This window comes from Anas platyrhynchos, chromosome Z, assembly GCF_047663525.1.
Source record: "Anas platyrhynchos isolate ZD024472 breed Pekin duck chromosome Z, IASCAAS_PekinDuck_T2T, whole genome shotgun sequence".
NCBI lineage: Eukaryota > Metazoa > Chordata > Aves > Anseriformes > Anatidae > Anas > Anas platyrhynchos.
In genome coordinates, this window is record NC_092621.1 from 21745175 (window position 1) to 21762714 (window position 17540).

Here is a 17540-nt window from a genome sequence, read left to right on the forward strand (position 1 = left end):
CTTAATATTTTAACTACTGCTGCATTTAGATTCAGGAGCAATAAAGTTATTGCTTACAAAAATTTACTTCATATAGTTTTAGTCTATAAAGTAAGCCTGCAATAAAGAAAACTCTTCCCCTTTGTGATAAAAGTCCTATTCAACAAGTTTTTGAACATCACTTTATTAAGAAAAACAAACTTGTCTGGTAGTGTTGGCAAATAATGAGTTTTTCTTTGGAGTTTGAATGTTGCCAAGAGAGACTTCTTGGTAACATTCTATCAGTTTAAAACTTCTGTTCTGTTAGCTCAAAAATAGGTTTACAAATAATTAGAAGATACTTTTGTTGCTCTTGGTGGTCTGCACATCAATATCATTGGTGAACATACTACACTGTATTTTAATGATGACAATCTCTATACATCTCCTCGGTCCTTTCATAAGATTACCAGTTTGAGTCTTGGATGGACTTCTACTTCTCTAGGCTGGTAAATGTGTACCTCACTCTCATGAGCAAAGTGGCTTAAGTCACTTACATGTATAGATGAGAAAGGAAAGGCATTTATGACTCTTTCCCTCAGGTGGACTTTGTTCTCCTTGTTGTCAGGTTAACAAATTGGTTCCAGATTTTACACAAGAACTAAACAACTGTATTATTTCAGAGGAGTGCAACAGACTTCCATCTACAGGAAGGAGCCTCTTTGTTGAGATGTCAGCAGCACACTTTTTTGGCTGCTAGCCTCAAAGTATCCACAGAGTTTCATAACCAGCTTGTTGAAATCAGTCTCAGTGCTGTTAATTAATGGTAAAGTCTTTATCTAGTAAAATGCATTTATTAACAATTCTTCTGTGCTGGATCTTTTACTTGGGTCCACATGCAACTGAAAAACAGGTTGTATGCACTACACGTAGCAAATTCCCAATACTTACAACAGAATTAGCAATCTGAATCGTCCCCAGTATCATTTGGTATGCAAATTAGAGACCCATAATACATGTTTTACCTTAGCAGTACATAGTACTTGTTTTCTTTGCAGGAAAAAGATTTTCCTTCTTAGCAAGTAATGTCTGAGTCTTTTCAATTATGTGCTACTCTTGCTGTTTTGTCCTACCATTATTTCTATGCATAACTCAACACCAGTGTTTTTTAAGGACCTGCAGGGTTAGTGTTACAACTGCTTTTCAACTCTAGTGGAAGCAAGGAAAGATTACATACAGTTTATTGCTGCCTGTAGCAATTTCGTCTCTTAAATTTGAAAACTGAAGTCTGGCCAAGTCTCGTATGTAACCAAGCTGTTACAATATACTTTTAGACATGTAGCGTACATTTATGTATCTTTTTCGCAGGAATCTTTCCAATCTTATTTAGCATCCATCTCTTTCTCATTTTCTACTCCATAATCCAAAATTGACCAACTATATCTACTAAATAACCATGACAAGATTTTATGGGAAAGCTGGCGACCTCATTTATCAAACTTGCCACTTTGTGGCTTCAATCAAACTTGCCGACATCAAAATTCACTGTAAATAAGCAATATTAACATAATCTCTTTGGGGGGAGGATGTATTGTATAGGAAATGCAAGATTATAATTTCTCAAACCATTTTTCTCTTTTGTGCTTTTTTCTTTAAAAGCCTTAATTTAAATACTTGATCATATCCAGTTGCAAACTTTATGAAGTAATCCTGCATGCATTATAGCTAGTTTTGACTCTTGAGCTTAATCTCCAAGAGCAAGCATCTATTTAAACGAAGCTGTTGGCCATCCACTAAAAGGGAGGAGCTGAAACACAGTTCTTGCTTAATTTCTCAAATCATTAAATTTACTGTTACATATCTCATGAAATAAAAAGACATAACTCTTGAGTGCAAGTATTTAATCGTTTTATTTATTAAAGAGAAATTCCTTTAAAGTGGCTTGACTTCTCATGTCAGTTTGCCGTGTGAGAATGAAAGCAGGTCAGGTTTGCAGAGCACTTAACTAGAACATACTTTCAACAGTCCTGGGTTTTGTTAATGGTAAATATCGTACCAGAGTTTTATTTATAGATAGCTATATGTAGTTTTAAAGTTTCAATTATGGTTTTTAAATGTATTTATTGTCTAATTTTATTTTGTTCTTAAGGTTGTGGAAAATGTCCTGAAAGTAAATCCTGTTTTGGGTCCTCAAATGTTTCAGCCCCTTCTGCCATCAGTATTCAAGGGGATTATAGATGGGGAGGTAAGAGTTTTTCTTTTTGTCCTCTCTACTTTTCCTTTTGAACAGGAAAGTACCTTCAGTTGTCTGGCCCAGTTCTCTCGTGTTGGTATTTCTCTCTTTTTCTCTAGTTTTAAGTCCATCTGATAGCTCTTCGACAGCTATTTTCAAAGTATGTAGTAAAAATGGTAGCACAAGCGTTAAATCTATTCATCACTTATTTTGTCGTCTAATGTTCATTATAATAAAATACCACAAGTTTTATTATTCTATTCCTTCACCTTTAACACTGAAAATTTGCTATGACTGCACTGGTAGCACTTAAATGCTTTGTAGGTATTAGGGCTTTTTGGTGTGCCTTTTTTGTGATATACTACTCTTTTTTCAGTGTACATGCATCAGAGAAAAGCAAGCTGGAATGTAGGGAGAAGAGTGACTTGACCTCTTTTTTTTTTTTTCTAATTGACATAACTAATATGAAGAGCTGAAGAATGTGAGAATGATTTATGTAAGGTGGAAGCAAGTTTCATATTTTGTTTACTTAAATGTCTTTGTTTTCTCTGTGCCTTCAACAAATTTCTATGTTGGACAGAAAAGAGTAAAATCAAATATGCTTTAACCAAGTACTGATAGTAGGAGGAAAAGGTACTTTTACTGGCAGAACTGGTGAAGTTCTCTCTGCTTGTGACCTCTTTGATCAAAACATCTCCTTTTTTATCAATATTTGACTTGTACTGTGATTAAGTTAAATAACACATGTCCAAGATTAGACTAAGTAATATTGCTTAATAGTTTTATTTTTGCAGTACAAAAAAAAAAAAAAAGACTTTGAACAGGTATTAATGTGTTAACATTTTCAGGTAAATGTTGGAGTTCTGTTTTTCAAGTAGGCAGTTCTGCAAGATACATTATTAGATGTTGGATTTATCTGTAGCTTCTTTTAAAATGAAAAGCGGTGTCAAGAGTTGGACTTGATGATCCTTAAGGGTCCCTTCCAACTCAGGATATTCTATGATTCTATGAAAATATAAGATAATAAACTAAGGTGTTTACTGTATCCAGTTAATTTTGAGACACTTGCAGACTAGATTTTGGCAAATGCATATAGGTTATCTCAGAGCAGTAAGTAACAACTTCAGAAATACTAGTTGTGTTTATTGTTACTAAAACTTGAAATACTATTTTGTAACCATAATCAATATTAAGAGTAACTTTTTTTAACAATGAAGTATATTGCTTATTTTCAAGCTGCTGACATTTAAATATATATGGTGAAATTGTTTTGCTTGTTGTCATGGCTGTTTGAGAGTAACAGACCACGGATTGCCATGTTTCTCACTTTGTAATTGTCAGTATACTCTTTGGTAACAATTGCTCAATATTGTGTTCTAGGGACATTTAAAATTATAATTTAATAAAATACATAAAGGATGCATGTAAATATTTTCCGTGCATTTCTGTGCTGTATGTTAAGTATTTTTAACACATGATTGACCCAAATATTCTTTGTTCTGATTTACTTTTGTTTCAGAGATATCCAATGTTGATGTCTACTTATCTGGGTGTCATGGGTAGAGTTCTACTACAAAATACAAGTTTTTTTTCATTACTTTTGAACCAGATGGCATGTGAATTGGGTCAGGAGGTAAGGATGTTTGTCTTGGTATTTCAACAGGATTTCATGTGGAAATCTCGCATTCTTCTGACGCTTCTTCCTCCCCAGTACAAGCATGTTCCCTTTCTCCTGCTTTGTTCCTTCTCCTGAGCTCCTTCACCAAGTTTTGTGTGTTCCCTCAATTTTCTTAAAACATCTCAAGAAATTTTATACAATCTCTAGATTTTCTTCTTGCTGTATTCCGCTATGATCTTTATAAGCCCTCTTAGTTTGCATGATGCTTCAGGGTGAGAGTTGCTTTCCTTGTTGCACCTTGATGGTTTTGTACCAGGGACAATGGTTTTAATTGTTCACCATTGATTCACCAGCACATTGAGCTGGTTCAATGTGCTCAGTTTTCAATTATGAGGTTATTGAGGCTCCTTTGCTACAAGTGTTTTGCTATGTCTTGAAGAGGAATTTAATAATTTTCTTCAGGTGTAAACAGAAAAAGACAAGTCTCTGCCACCAGTGAAAGTTTTTTTTAAGAGTAAATTCACATGGCTTACATGTGCTAAGATTCTCGTATGAAAACTGAGTAATTCAGTGTTCCGAATCTGTGCTCTCTGTCTGTGAACTAAATACATTTGTAATTTCAAGGATACAATGGTAACCGTGGTTCAAGGCCTGGAAGCACAATCAATTAATGATTTTAAAGGGGGGGGGGGATGTGGAGAGACATGGAAAAATAAAAATACACCACTTGCTTCAACTTCTGTCACATTTATGTAACTGTTTCCCATTGCAGTTGGACCAAATTCTTGGTAGCATGATTGAAATGTGGGTTGATCGCATGGATAACATCACTCAGCCAGAGAGAAGAAAGCTGTCTGCTCTGGCATTACTTTCACTTCTACCATCGTTGAACGGGTGAGAGAATTCAAGATGCATTAAAATAGCTCTTCAGAGCCCCTTAAGATAGTTTGTAAGACCTTTCACAGAATCACAGAATTTCTAGGTTGGAAGAGACCTCAAGATCATCGAGTCCAACCTCTAACCTAACACTAACAGTCCCCACTAAACCATATCCCTAAGCTCTACATCTAAACGTCTTTTAAAGACCTCCAGGGATGGTGACTCCACCACCTCCCTGGGCAGCCTGTTCCAGTGTCTAACAACCCTTTCGGTAAAGAAGTTCTTCCTAACATCTAACCTAAAACTCCCCTGGCGCAACTTGAGCAATATTCAAATATGAGTAGTTTTATTGCATCTTTATTTAGGTCTAAAGAAGCTTGAAAAGATAAAATTTTGATGCTACGTTATATTAATCTTTTCATTGGATTCGTAGTGATAAAGCAGTAAGTTTTTTTTAGCTTCTTTGAAAATGTCATTCAGCAAAAGTGAGGAAACTACGTTTTTTTTTTTTTTACCATAATTTATAGTGTACATTCTCATATTAGTATCGGGTTAGCTGCTGCTCTCATATGTGGTTCTTTGAGTTAGCTCATTAATCTTTTTATGTCCCTTCTAGGGAATAATGTTTGTTCAGTCTTGTTTCAGGTTGAGGATAGTTCTTAATATTCATCCTGTTTTTCTACTTAATGACATTCAGTGGAAGAGTAACTGTGGAAAAACTGTGGAACAGATTTTTCCCTGTACGGCTATCAGCTTGTAGTTTTGCCCTTTCTCTGACCATGGCAATTGGTGGATAAAAGCACAAAAAAGAGTTCTTAATGAAAAGTCTGAATAGAGTTACTCTTTTAAATTGTCACTACAGGGATTGATTTGTAATACATGTTTAGATGAGAGCTCAGGTCATATGTACCCTCAGTATTCTTGTTTGCTTTGAAAGTCAGGAATGCAGTATTACATGAGTTAACGTTTGGTCTGGTAGATTCCTTGAAAAGTCTGAAGTATTTTCCAACGATAATTTAGATGTTGCTTACAAATCCTAAAGCTATGTTAATGTTTGTAAATCTGTAGAGTATGTAACTAGTACCTAAAAATCAAGGAACTCTTATACATGTAACTTAAAGGTTTCATTTCTTTTAGTGTGCACAGAAGCTTTCATTTTTTTTCCCCAGATCGTCAGGACAGATATTTAGTCAAAGGTGAACCAAGCAGCTGCTTTGAGAAAGCTTTTGTTCTTTTCAGCAAACATAAGTGTTGAAACTTACGAGTGTATTTGAAACATTCTTAGATGTGCTAGCTAAAACTTAAGTTGCTGAAGAACATGCCTGTCTTCCTGTGAAGTTTCTTGTAAAGAGAGGAAGGAAAAAACTTGCTTTAGATAACCTTGTTATTTTGAACTACCTTCAGCTGTTCCAAATTTCCTGCTGCAAGAGCAAATTATTTTTGGCAGTCCTCAATGCAAAAAAACTTCTGCTAATGACAGCTTTAGTTTTCAGATATTCAAATTACTTAAGAACACCCCCCCCCACCCCCCAAAAAAAAAAAAAGCTTATCTTCAGTGGGCATATATTTATAAAGGCTACAAAAATTTTACTGTACAACTATTAGACTGCCAAAGCCAAACATACCTTCAGACTGAATATGTGAAATCGATTCTGTCAAGCACTTGTTCCTTCTGCCTAACAGTGTGAGTCACTGTTTTTGGCATTTCATAGACATTTTATTACATATGCTTGCTGCATCTCACATCTGAAACTCCTGTTTAAGAAATGTTCCTTTGCAAGCCAATTTGCAGAGTTCAGCAAAAATATATTAAACTACTGTATTTAAACAGGGTACTTTAATTCTTACAAACAGCCTTTTCAAGAAAAGCTATGTAATTTTGCCTTTTGAATTACCTCTCCAAACAGATTACTGATTAGACATTTCTTTGGATTTCCTAAGCCAGTTCAAGATTTCTCAGCTGCTAAGGCTGAACAGGATTTTTGTCTCCTGAGGATGGCAGTGAGGCAGACTTGCTCAGGAAAGCCATGTATACGTTTCTGCTTGTTGCCGAGCAGGTTTCTACCCTCAGCTCACTTCCATAATGGATACTGCTAGTAGGTTTCAGGATTCCGCTATAGAGAAAATAGGTATCTGTACTGCATCTAGCATTAATAAAGGATTTTAGAGTGGATATGATGGAAATTATTACAGTGCAGTTGTAGGTCTCAGTGCTTCTCAGGCCAATTTGTTGGCCTAAGCAAGTTATGAACTGTGACTTTATAACCCCAACTATAGCTGTCTTGTTAGTAATATCATTATATGGAATGACAGATCTTTAGTAGCGACAGTACCACTGCATTTTATCATGTATGCATATGGGCCTTCAATCCAGCATCCTGTTTATCTTCTACTCACAGCTGCACATTGTGTTAGTCTTTAGAAGTTCATATTAAAAATATATATATACTAAAAAGAACAATAACTGTTTCTTTCCTGAGTAGTGTTGCAGCACCTTTTCACTTTGCAGTAATTTCCTGGTTTTACTCATTTGTTTTTTTTGTGTAAACTAAATGTTACTTAATTATCTGCATTTGCTGTCTTGAATCTGGGCACTCAAATTGTTAGTGTGCATTGAGTGACTGATACATGTATCCATATTGTTTTCCACATTTTATACTTGTACTGTCTTGTCACTCATATCTCCACATTCACTTTTTGCCTTTATTAAAAGCTCTTGGTACTTCATAAAAATTGAACCTTTTTTTCACTAAATACAAACCGTTTTTTAAAGGATTTTTGTCTTTAAGCTGATGTGAATAACAGTAGGGTCTAGCAACAAGATTTAGGCGATAGGGATACATTTGCAGAATAGTCTTGTTTCCATGTACAACACCTGGGGGGGAAATGCACATAGACACACAACAGCTAGAAAATTGAGGTGTGCTTTTTGTTTATTTTGTTTTAACACAAAAAGAATCAAAAGTTTGGAGGAGGAGAATCATGAGCAGGGTACGAGACATGAAAGACGACAGCAGCCTGGAGTCCTGAGGATGAGTACATTCACAGATGTCATAAGTTCTTGGTCAGGTTTAGTCAAATTCTTGGTCAGGTTTAGTTTCTTGTAGAGCAGATATAATTCAGTTTGATTAAATGTCCCCTTGGTCCCTACAACAGTGCCTAGTGATAATGGTCAGGAGCAGCAGCGTAAGTTTTCTTCAGGCCATTGTGGAAATGAGGTGGGCCCCCACCACTGTCATAGGTGCTACATCAGCAGTCTTTGCATTTCCCCAGACCGAAGTGGCTAAAATTGTACATCTTTCCCTTCTCATACCTATATAGCTCTGGAAATAATCAGTTTGCTAACTGTGCTTTTGTATTTTTTTTATAGTATCAGTATCAGAATGTTTTGAAATGTCCTTTTTTTGGGAATTTATACTTAGCACAGTAGTGTTGTTTTTTAAATTCTTCTGGTTACTATCTGTCTATCTTGATAGAACACAACCATTACTGAAAAATGCTAAAAAAATGAAAGGAGTATTTTACTTTCTAATAGGAAATAAACGCATCAATTTGGCAAAATACAGTGCCAGTGATCGATTTAGCTTTATGTACTGCCTAACTGTAAGCATGGTTAACATTTGACACCATGTTGAAAGCTAAGCATTCCTCTTTTGCTGGGAAGTGTGATTATTGCTGTGCCTTTCATTCTTTAAAGTGGGGTTACAAACATTGTTTTTACTGAAAGTCAGTAAATTCTACATCTGGTATGTAATCTAGTTTTGGTAGTCACACAGTCTTGGAGAGTTTCTTTCAAGACTCCTTGATATCTGTTAGATAATGCTGCTTTGGTGTTTGTTACTTGTCCAGCAATGGTATGTTTCTGTGCTCAGATTCTGATGTACTAGTGTATGGAATTTGCGAGATTTCTTTGGCCTGAACTGAGTATTGCTGGTTTTTTTATCACATCATTTTGTCTGGGAGCACACTTCGTTTTACACAGGTGTCTGTTGAACAGAGGTTGTTGCAGATTGTGCTGTCCTATGTAATGCTGCCAGCTTAGACTCTATGGTTTGCTGATACTGAGCAGGAGGCTTGTGAACATCTGGGATTCATAGTCCAGGTTGGATTTTTAAGAGGTCCCAGTCTCTGCTTTCACTGGAGAAAAAAAAAAAAAGTCTTAGAGTATATAGCTCTTATACTCTCTATAGCTCAGAGTAAAATAGCTCTTGAATTTGTTCTTGTTTCATGAAGCTTCTAAGGCCATGCAGGTTTTTGCTAACCTCTGATACTTGTCCTTTCACTGTTTTCTGTGAAAGTGGTTGTAGTTTTTTTAGATCTTAAATAAAAGTCAATGCAAACTTCAACATAGAATTTGCAATGTGATATCCATGAAGAGCTATCTATATAAAATAGAAACATGCTGTACATAAATTATCCAAATCTGAATAGTGACATCTGTAACCTTATTAATATTGATTCCTGATGAGCGTTTTCAAGTGGAGAGCAATTGTTGTGATTACTCTGTCAATTTAAACAGTAGTCTGGTACTACAGTTGAATTTCTTTTTCAAAATTCTCATGATGCTGTGTAGGGAAAGATGTGTTGATTTCATATAACTGATGTTCATATTCATATCAGTTTGGGAAGGTTACTAGAAAAAAAATGGCAACAGAACCAATGGTAGGAAGTTAAGTCCAAATATTAAAGACTTAAATAATACTAAGGCAATTAATTAAAAGTTAGAATAAGTAGGTAGTAATTTACTAATGAGCTTCTTTGTTCTACTTCTTACTGTTTGTGAGGGTTTTTTAAAAGCTCACCTGTAAAGTGTATTTTGTCTGTTTTTAATTTCTTTCTGCTGTAAATTCTTAAAGTCAGGGCCTTCCAAAAATGGTCAACTAATTGTGGTGCTTGTGAAATATGCTCATTTTTGCTAGACATAACAGTGTAGAGTGGTACAGCTCCAAAACAGCAGAGACTTTACTTTGCTAAGTATGAAATATAAAGCATTTGAATCTCTCCAGTCTCTTTTCTTTTTAGCTTATGGCACTTGAGTAGTATTTCCAGTTTCCAGTGTTCACTCTTTCCCTTTGATTCAAATGTATTTGTCTGGAAAAACTATTGCAAAGAAGAGACTAAGAGCTGAAAAGGTTCTTCAGGTTGCTCTACTTGTATTTAATCTTTGTGTAAATGAATGTCTGCATTTTTTTCATTGTGTATCAAATCTGGTATGTCAGCCAGTGTGATTTCTGCCAATTATAATTGGCATTCAGTGAGTTCAAGCACTTATAGTGTGCAATTATGAATCTTCATTAGATTATTACAGAAGTTTTTCTTTGTCATTTTTTAAAGTTACTTCGTTAGAAATTTAATTTTCCTCTTAAGAAGATGTCTATATGTAATATTAGGAAATAACAAGAAAGAGCCTAATAATGTCATATTCTGCTTTAGGGTAGTTATATATTCCTTCATAAAATCAGAATTTGTTACATAACTAATTTTATCATCTCAATAAAGAAAGAAGAAGGATACACCAAAGCCATTGCCCTTCCTTCCCCAGTTCCTTTTTTATTTTAATGAAAGGTGTGTTCACCTACATAATTAGTATTTGACATCAAAGCATTGACTAGAGGATGCAGATTGGACTTACTGTTTAAACTTCTCTTGTTCAAAAACTCCATTAATTTTTCACCACATCTGAGTTTTTATTATGGGCTGGTCAGGAACATTTCCCATTAGGCCTATAAGGGTTGTTTGCAAAGAGCACCGAGTAATGACAAGGGATTATGTCACTAAATGCAACTGAGCTACTGAAAAATAATAATGATAATAATAATATAAAATAATAATAATAATAAACTGTAGTCATAAGGAATTGACTGCAGCTAGTATCTTGTTTTTGTGTTTGACCTATGTAAATACAGGATTTCAGGAATCTTTCCTAAAACTCTTCTAAATCTATTTCAACCTTAAAATAAAACCTTTTAATTATATAGAAGACAGCAAAAGTTGTTAATGGTTTGTGGCAGGTGCACTCTGTTCCTGCACTTGACATAAGTCTTGTTTAGGCTTCTGAGCCATGGTAGGCCTCGATGGGATCCTTCCTTGCAATTTGGAGTTTCAGAACATGGTAAGGAATCTGAGCTTGACTATGAGTCAGTCACTTTTTCTTATAAATACATAGCAGCTAGAGAAAAGCTAATTTGAGCTCTCTAGGGATTGTGGCTGGCTTAATCTATGTGGTGAGGTTCAGCTGTGGTTCAGGACTGATGTTATGTCACTCCTCCATTGCCAGTGGGCAGCAGGCGTAACGGGTGAGTACGAACAGGCACTCCCTGATTGTGTCTCCAACCCTGATGCGCAGGCTCTGGTCAGTACCAGAGCCATACATTCTGCAAGGTACCAGAGTGGCAGGGTTGGTGGAAAATACTAAAACTGCCTTATCTATAACATAGCCAGGATGATAGTACTGTTAGTCTCACAGTCCTTTAAATAGTAGTCCTGAGTAAAGGGCCCCTTGAGCTCTCCAGGGTCTGCAGGAGGCTGCACTCTTGATCTGCCCCTGAGATGTGTGTGTCTTTATTCTGCTTCTTTGGCTCGCGTGCTTCGTGCGTTTCAGTTTGGATTTTTATAGACAAAGATATTTTGGATGACATTTTGCCTCTTAAGTGAACTCATGCTTCTGATGTGAGATATTTGTGGCTGAAGCTACTTGATTCTCCTGTAATGCCTTTGTGTTTGTCTCTTGTGTTTACTTGTGTTTGGCCATTGATGGGCTTTCTCCTCTTCATTTTGCTAAGCAAGGTGTCTCATGTTAGTGTAAACTGATTTTATAGTTAATCTATTTCTACATTTAATCTCTAAATTTACATCTCTTATTTCATCCTCTTCCCCTTTGAATAAGTCACTGGATTTTACAAGTGTTTAGTCCCTGTGACAGATAAACTGGGGATGTCATGTCCGGTACTTAAGTGAGGGGACTATTTATAGTTCATATTTGCAAAGTCTTTATTTGCACAAGGGACACTGAAGGAAACTAAAGTCATGTACGTAGGATGTGGCTTTTAGACATACATAGAACTGTGCAGATAAGTCTGCTTAAAAAAAAAAAGTGTCCTAACATGAAACTTAACTAAGTGCCTGGATCAAGACTGAAATACAGTGTAATAATATTATTATTGCAAAATACATTAATATGTAAATTATATATGTAATGTAAATGTAATTCACAGCTGTTTAGTACTGTGTTGTGAAGTTCTCATCTCCAAGATTTCCTAGGCTTCCCTGAGCTTTCTGGAGGGGCTTGCCTGGCTGGTATGCCCCAGGTACCATGCCAGGGGTTCAGGCCTTGCCTTCCAGACCTCACTGTTCTACATTTCACAGGACTTTGCTTACATGAGGAGCAATTTTGCTCTGTAGGCAGAGATAGAACAATATAAATGTTGTTTGTTTGTTTAATAGAATGTTTTGTTTTCTGGCTGGGATTTACAGATAAGGCAATAGTACAGTTTTAAATAGGTATGCTTTATAGCTATAACTATCTTCGACAAAACTTATTAGAGCTTGGCTGCTTAAAATCGTTAGTTTTATAAAAAAAAAAAAAAAAAAAAAAAAAAAACAAATCAGGCAACAGTTACAAACTAGGATAGTTCTTGGTTTTCTAGAAACAAACAGTTGAGATTTCCTTTCCAACAATGCTTCTGAAGCACAGATAAAATGACTTCCTGTCTGACAGTTTCCTGTATCCATGGCAACCTCAATTTAACCACTTCTTTCTTAGTTTCCTGAGTGAGCAGTTACAAATCCAGGGGAAAAACGTGAGAGTTGTAGCACACGACAATAGTGCTTTTACTAACGTTTCGCAGATGAGTATAGTCAGTCAACTGGTAACAGCCTAACAAACTGCAAAACAAGTAAATAACGGAAATAATGAACTTCAGATTTGGGGTAAGGAATTGTTTTTGCTTATTTTGAATGTAACACAACTTTATAAAAGCAAAATTCAAGTTAAAAATGATCTGCAAATGAAAGGAACAGTGTTTTAGTTGGCACTTTTACTTGATTGCTATTGAAAAAGTTCCTGGTCATTTTTAACCGTTAAAAATAAATAATAAGCGGTATCTTGAATCTACTGGAATCCATCATTTTGGCAGTTTTTATGCTGCAACCGGTTACATATTTTGCAGCTATTTTGACAGCATATTTGTTTCACTGTTCATTTACTTTGAAATTTGTTTCTATGTAATTCAAAATCATGATACTTAAAAGATTTATTTTGAAAATGATTATTTGGCATCACAAGGAGAATATATGAAATAACCATCTTGAAAGTAATGCCTGTATTTTTTTAAGGAATGTACAAGTAGAAACCATAATTTCAAATGAATAATATTTATATTTTTTTTATCTCTACTAGCGAAGTCAGAGATGAGTGAGAAGGACAAAGACAGGGATATGTGTGGACTACAAAGTTTTCCACCCTGCACAGGAGCATTACCGTATCTCCTTAATGGTTTTCTTTTGCTGCTCCTCCAGAAGGAGGTACTTGGCTGTCCAGCTGTTTGCCAGCTCTGCACAGGGAGACAAGTTACCTGTCGTAACTTGGGTCTTTCAAGCATCCCCCGGAACTTCCCCAAAACTGCAATTCTTGTATACCTCAGTGGGAATAATGTATCGCATGTCATTCCACATGAATTAACAGGTCTTCAGAAGCTTTCTGCACTTTACATGGATAATTCCAGTATTTCATATGTACACCCAAAAGCTTTTGTGGAACTCCCTAATCTGTGCTACCTGCATCTAGATAACAATAGTATTAAACGCCTGGATCCAGGAATCTTTGAAGGTCTTTCCAATCTTCGTTATTTATACCTTCAGAATAATCAAATAGCTTTTATTTCCAGAGGATTATTTAGTGATCTCCTTTCTGTTAGATATTTAACTCTTCAAAGAAACCGCCTCAGTGTCCTTGGAAGTGGAACTTTCATGGGAATGATAAGTCTTCAAACACTTAATCTAGCCAATAATAAGATTTCACGGATATCAGATTCAGCATTTTATCATCTTGAAAACCTTGTATATTTGATCCTTGAAGGTAACAATTTAACACTTGTGCCATCAAATGCCATTGGAAGGCTCAAAAACCTTGAAAGACTTTCTTTGTCTCACAATCCTATTCGGTCAATACATCATTTTGCATTTAAAGGACTTAACAAGCTTAGGTATTTGTCTTTAAAAAGTGTAAAGCTAAAAGAGATTTCTGTAAACGGATTTTTTGGATTAAATAATCTTAGTCAGTTAATCTTAAGTTATAATGATTTAGAAAATATAAATTCCAGCACTTTTACTTTATTGAACAATTTAATATATCTGCAGTTAGACAGAAATAAAATAACCAGTATTGGTGATGGTACCTTTGAAAAAATGGGACAGTCACTTAAAATACTCAGTTTAGCATTTAATAATATTACAGAGTTGCAACCTGAAGTGCTCAAGCCCCTAGTGTCTTTAACTCACCTACAGGTGAACTACAACCCTTGGAACTGTAGCTGCAAAATGCTTGGGTTGCTGAACTGGCTAGCTTCATCTCCTATTTCTGTTAAAATTCACTGTCAAAATCCCCTCAGTATGCGTGGCAGACCTTTACGTTACATTAGGTGGACTCAGTTTGCAAACTGCAGTAGCCCCACTGCCAGCCCAGAAGCAGCCTGGAATCTAGGATCTACAGAAATCCATCACAGCCCTACCACTTTGCTGATGGCATGGCATAAGGTACACAGACAGAACACATTGGAACAGTTTGTTAACGTGGATACAAAACATGTTACTTTCTGGGAAGGAACTACAGCTACATCTGCTAACCCTTTGCCTTATGAAGAAAATGCTGCTGAAATTCCATCACAGGCAACTACATTATCAATATTACCAGTAAAAATACCAGCACGGATTATACCTGTTAACAGAACTGTAGAAGGAAAAGGTTTATTTCCAACAGATGCTGCTCCTGTATCATTAGAAACATCTGTACTTTGTACACAACAGGTTGAAAAGCTGAATCAGGCTTTTGACATTTTGCTAGCCTTCTTCATTCTGGCTTGTGCTGTTATCCTGTTTCTAACCTATAAAATTATTTGGTTTAGACAGAAACTAAAGGTGCTGGAAAACTCAGGGGAAAAGAGAATAGAATATTATGGTTTTTATCAGCCTGGCAGATACAATATAACCAACCCAGTGCAGTCTCTAACTGAGAATTCAGTGGGACATACAGAACTGGACCAAATTAGGTTGCTCAAGAGAACAGCATCAGAAAGTCAGGCACAGGTCATATTGTTTGAACATTCATCTTTGTAATTAACCTCATTTGATTTCTTTTGTGTGATCTGAAATTCCAATAAGTCAATAACTCAAAAGTCAATAACTCAATTTTCTAAAAAAAATAAAATAATAATCTTTCACTAATGAAAATCATCTAGTTGATAGAATTGTAGCAAATGGTGTAATTTCAGTTCTGCATCATCATTTGCTTGTTGAATGTTGTGTTTTTGTTTTTTTTTTTGTTAGATGTCATTTAGTTCTGACATGGATAAGTGTATTGTCATCTTTCCTTGTTGTAAGATTATTTCTATGATTCAAATATGTATGCAGTAAAAAGTATATTGATTTATTTTGCAGTATTTACTGGTATTAAGTTTCTGTAGAAATTGCATAGATAATTTGAAGTTAAGCGTAAGTTTTTAGCAGGATCATGGAGGCAAGAAATGCGGGGGAGTGGGAAGAGAACAATGCTTACTGTATTTATTCTAAAGCATAGTTTCTGTTCTGCCTCCATTAATCATCACAGAGAAAAATGTGAGCATATTTACAGCTAACGTGTTGAAACTCTTAATGAAAAAAATTAAATGATACAAAATTTGTTCATATCTGACATTCTAACATACAAATGTATATTCAATCTGTATAATGAATATATTAAAAAGTGATTTTTTTGTGTGCATCTGTATCATTTCATGGTTATAACTTAGCTAATAGGGAAGCTAAATTTCTAGTGGATTGAAAACTTGAACAAGTTTATAATGTCTAGGATAATGGAGTTGGTTAATTTTTGTCTATAAATGATTCTCATCTATATAGTAAAATTTCAGAGTGTCTGGCTCAACAAGGGGTATAAACAGAATAAATCTACTATACGTCATGTGTATGATTATAGCTGGATTGCTGAAGGTGGTTATTTTCGTGATGTATATTTAGAAATGTAAGTTCTTCAAAGTATGTTTTCTTAGTGACCTTATTTTATGATTATGCTTTAAATGATGGATATTATGTTTGTTTTGCATTTATTTTAACACTTATTTAGGATATTAATGTTCTATTTACATTACTGTTAGGTTGCATCTAGTGTGTTGTGGTTGTGTTTTCAACCTGAATTTGTGATTTTTTTTCTTGTTTCTCCAGTAATTCAAGTTTTATACAGGGAGGAGTCTAAAAAATAGTCTCAAAATGATCCAATCCAGTAAAATTTTCAGCTGTGTACCTGTTTTTGTAAATACTGTTTGTCTTCAGGTATGCACCTTAGAGACTTAAGTCACTCGATTTATCAACAGCACAATTTAAAGGGAGATCGTTTTGCACAGTGAAAAATGGGGAGCAATATTTTAATAGTCAAGATGCTGATTCAACTTCATACTTGCATGGAACTATCTTGCTGTTCCAAGGTCCAGCCTGGAGACCAGGACTTCTCCAGATGCGTAGGGCTGCTGCAGGGTTTCTTGATCCAGACAGCCTTCCTTCTGCCAGTGTAGCTGATGTGCATGGTCACGTTGTTCCACTCCCTGTCATCCTGTTTGTACATCTCCAGTGCATTTCCAGGAATGACAGATACTTTCTGCTGCCAGTACAAATATAGACCTTGACTGTACTTGTATGGGTGTGACAGCGGAAGTCTTCACTTTGTGCTTCTATTGTTGTTTGCTACATGTTTTTGTTCAATGTAATACAATCTCAGTTTTATTGAGATTAATTTCTGTTGTATCACATATTTTATTCTAATCTACTGCGTAACACATATACTTTCAGTTTATGGAGCACTTAATTCAGCTACTTGAGCAAAAGCTTAAACTATTTTTGGTTGCATCAGTAGAAACTGCTTTATTTAGACTCTTCTAGTCAGATATTAATTAAATGTAACATGCAAATACCTTTTAAGAAGGGAAAACACTGACAACTCTTAAATTCATGCTAAATTATTTTTATGGCTAAGTCATTTTCCTCTTTAGTCCCTTTTTGTTACTTTCTGCCTTCCCTATGTAATTCCTTGTGATAAATGTTAATTTTGTTGCTTTTTTTTTTTTTTTGGTGACTATGTGTGATTCCACAGTGCTAGGTTTTGTAGTTTTAAGTGCTGTATTTTAAAATTTTCAATTTTATATGGATGTCTTCAGTAATAATGGACTTTATTAGCACCCAGGTGATAATTACAGTCAAAGCTAGTTAATGTGTCCATATAAGAGGACTTTTTTGAGAGAATGGATGAAAGTTGAGCAAAACGAGCCCAATCCTCAAATCTGTGAGGGGTGGGTCTTCAGTTTTTAGGCTCTGTATTCCCTGGCTGCTCTCTGCAGAAGACTGGTTCCCTCTGAATGCTCCTCCTTTCCACCTGTAGGTGGAAAGCTCCTGTAGGAATTATTTTTCAGGCTTGAGTCTCACAATTTACAGTGGTAGAGTGTAAAAGGATCTTTTAAGAGTTGTCTGGAAGGAGCGTTGGGGCAGTTGAAACCATCTTCTGGAGAAGAGTCATCCTCTAGTATCTGTCTTGCTAACAATTTTGTGTTTCACTGTAGCAAAGAATTGAGAGATACATTGTGCATCTGCCGG

At 35.5% G+C, this 17540-nt stretch overlaps 2 protein-coding genes across 6 annotated transcripts in view; both read left to right on the forward strand.

Annotated features, from left to right (window-relative positions):
* The window catches only part of IPO11 (importin 11), a 93554-nt gene that overhangs the window by 62191 nt on the left and 13823 nt on the right, over positions 1-17540 (forward strand). For 4 of the 5 annotated variants that reach the window (XM_038170402.2, XM_038170404.2, XM_027446244.3 and 1 more), the window contains exons 27-29: positions 2108-2203; positions 3711-3824; positions 4582-4703. In XM_038170402.2, the coding sequence (XP_038026330.1) occupies positions 2108-2203; positions 3711-3824; positions 4582-4703 (332 nt within the window). Of the gene's footprint in view, positions 1-2107; positions 2204-3710; positions 3825-4581; positions 4704-13086; positions 13228-17540 lie in introns of those variants that run through there. The other variant, XM_038170405.2, reaches the window with a different exon arrangement.
* LRRC70 (leucine rich repeat containing 70) lies at positions 13098-15661 on the forward strand. Its single transcript, XM_072030883.1, has one exon. It carries the CDS (start codon positions 13098-13100, stop codon positions 15018-15020), a length of 1923 nt encoding a protein of 640 aa, XP_071886984.1. The 3' UTR covers positions 15021-15661.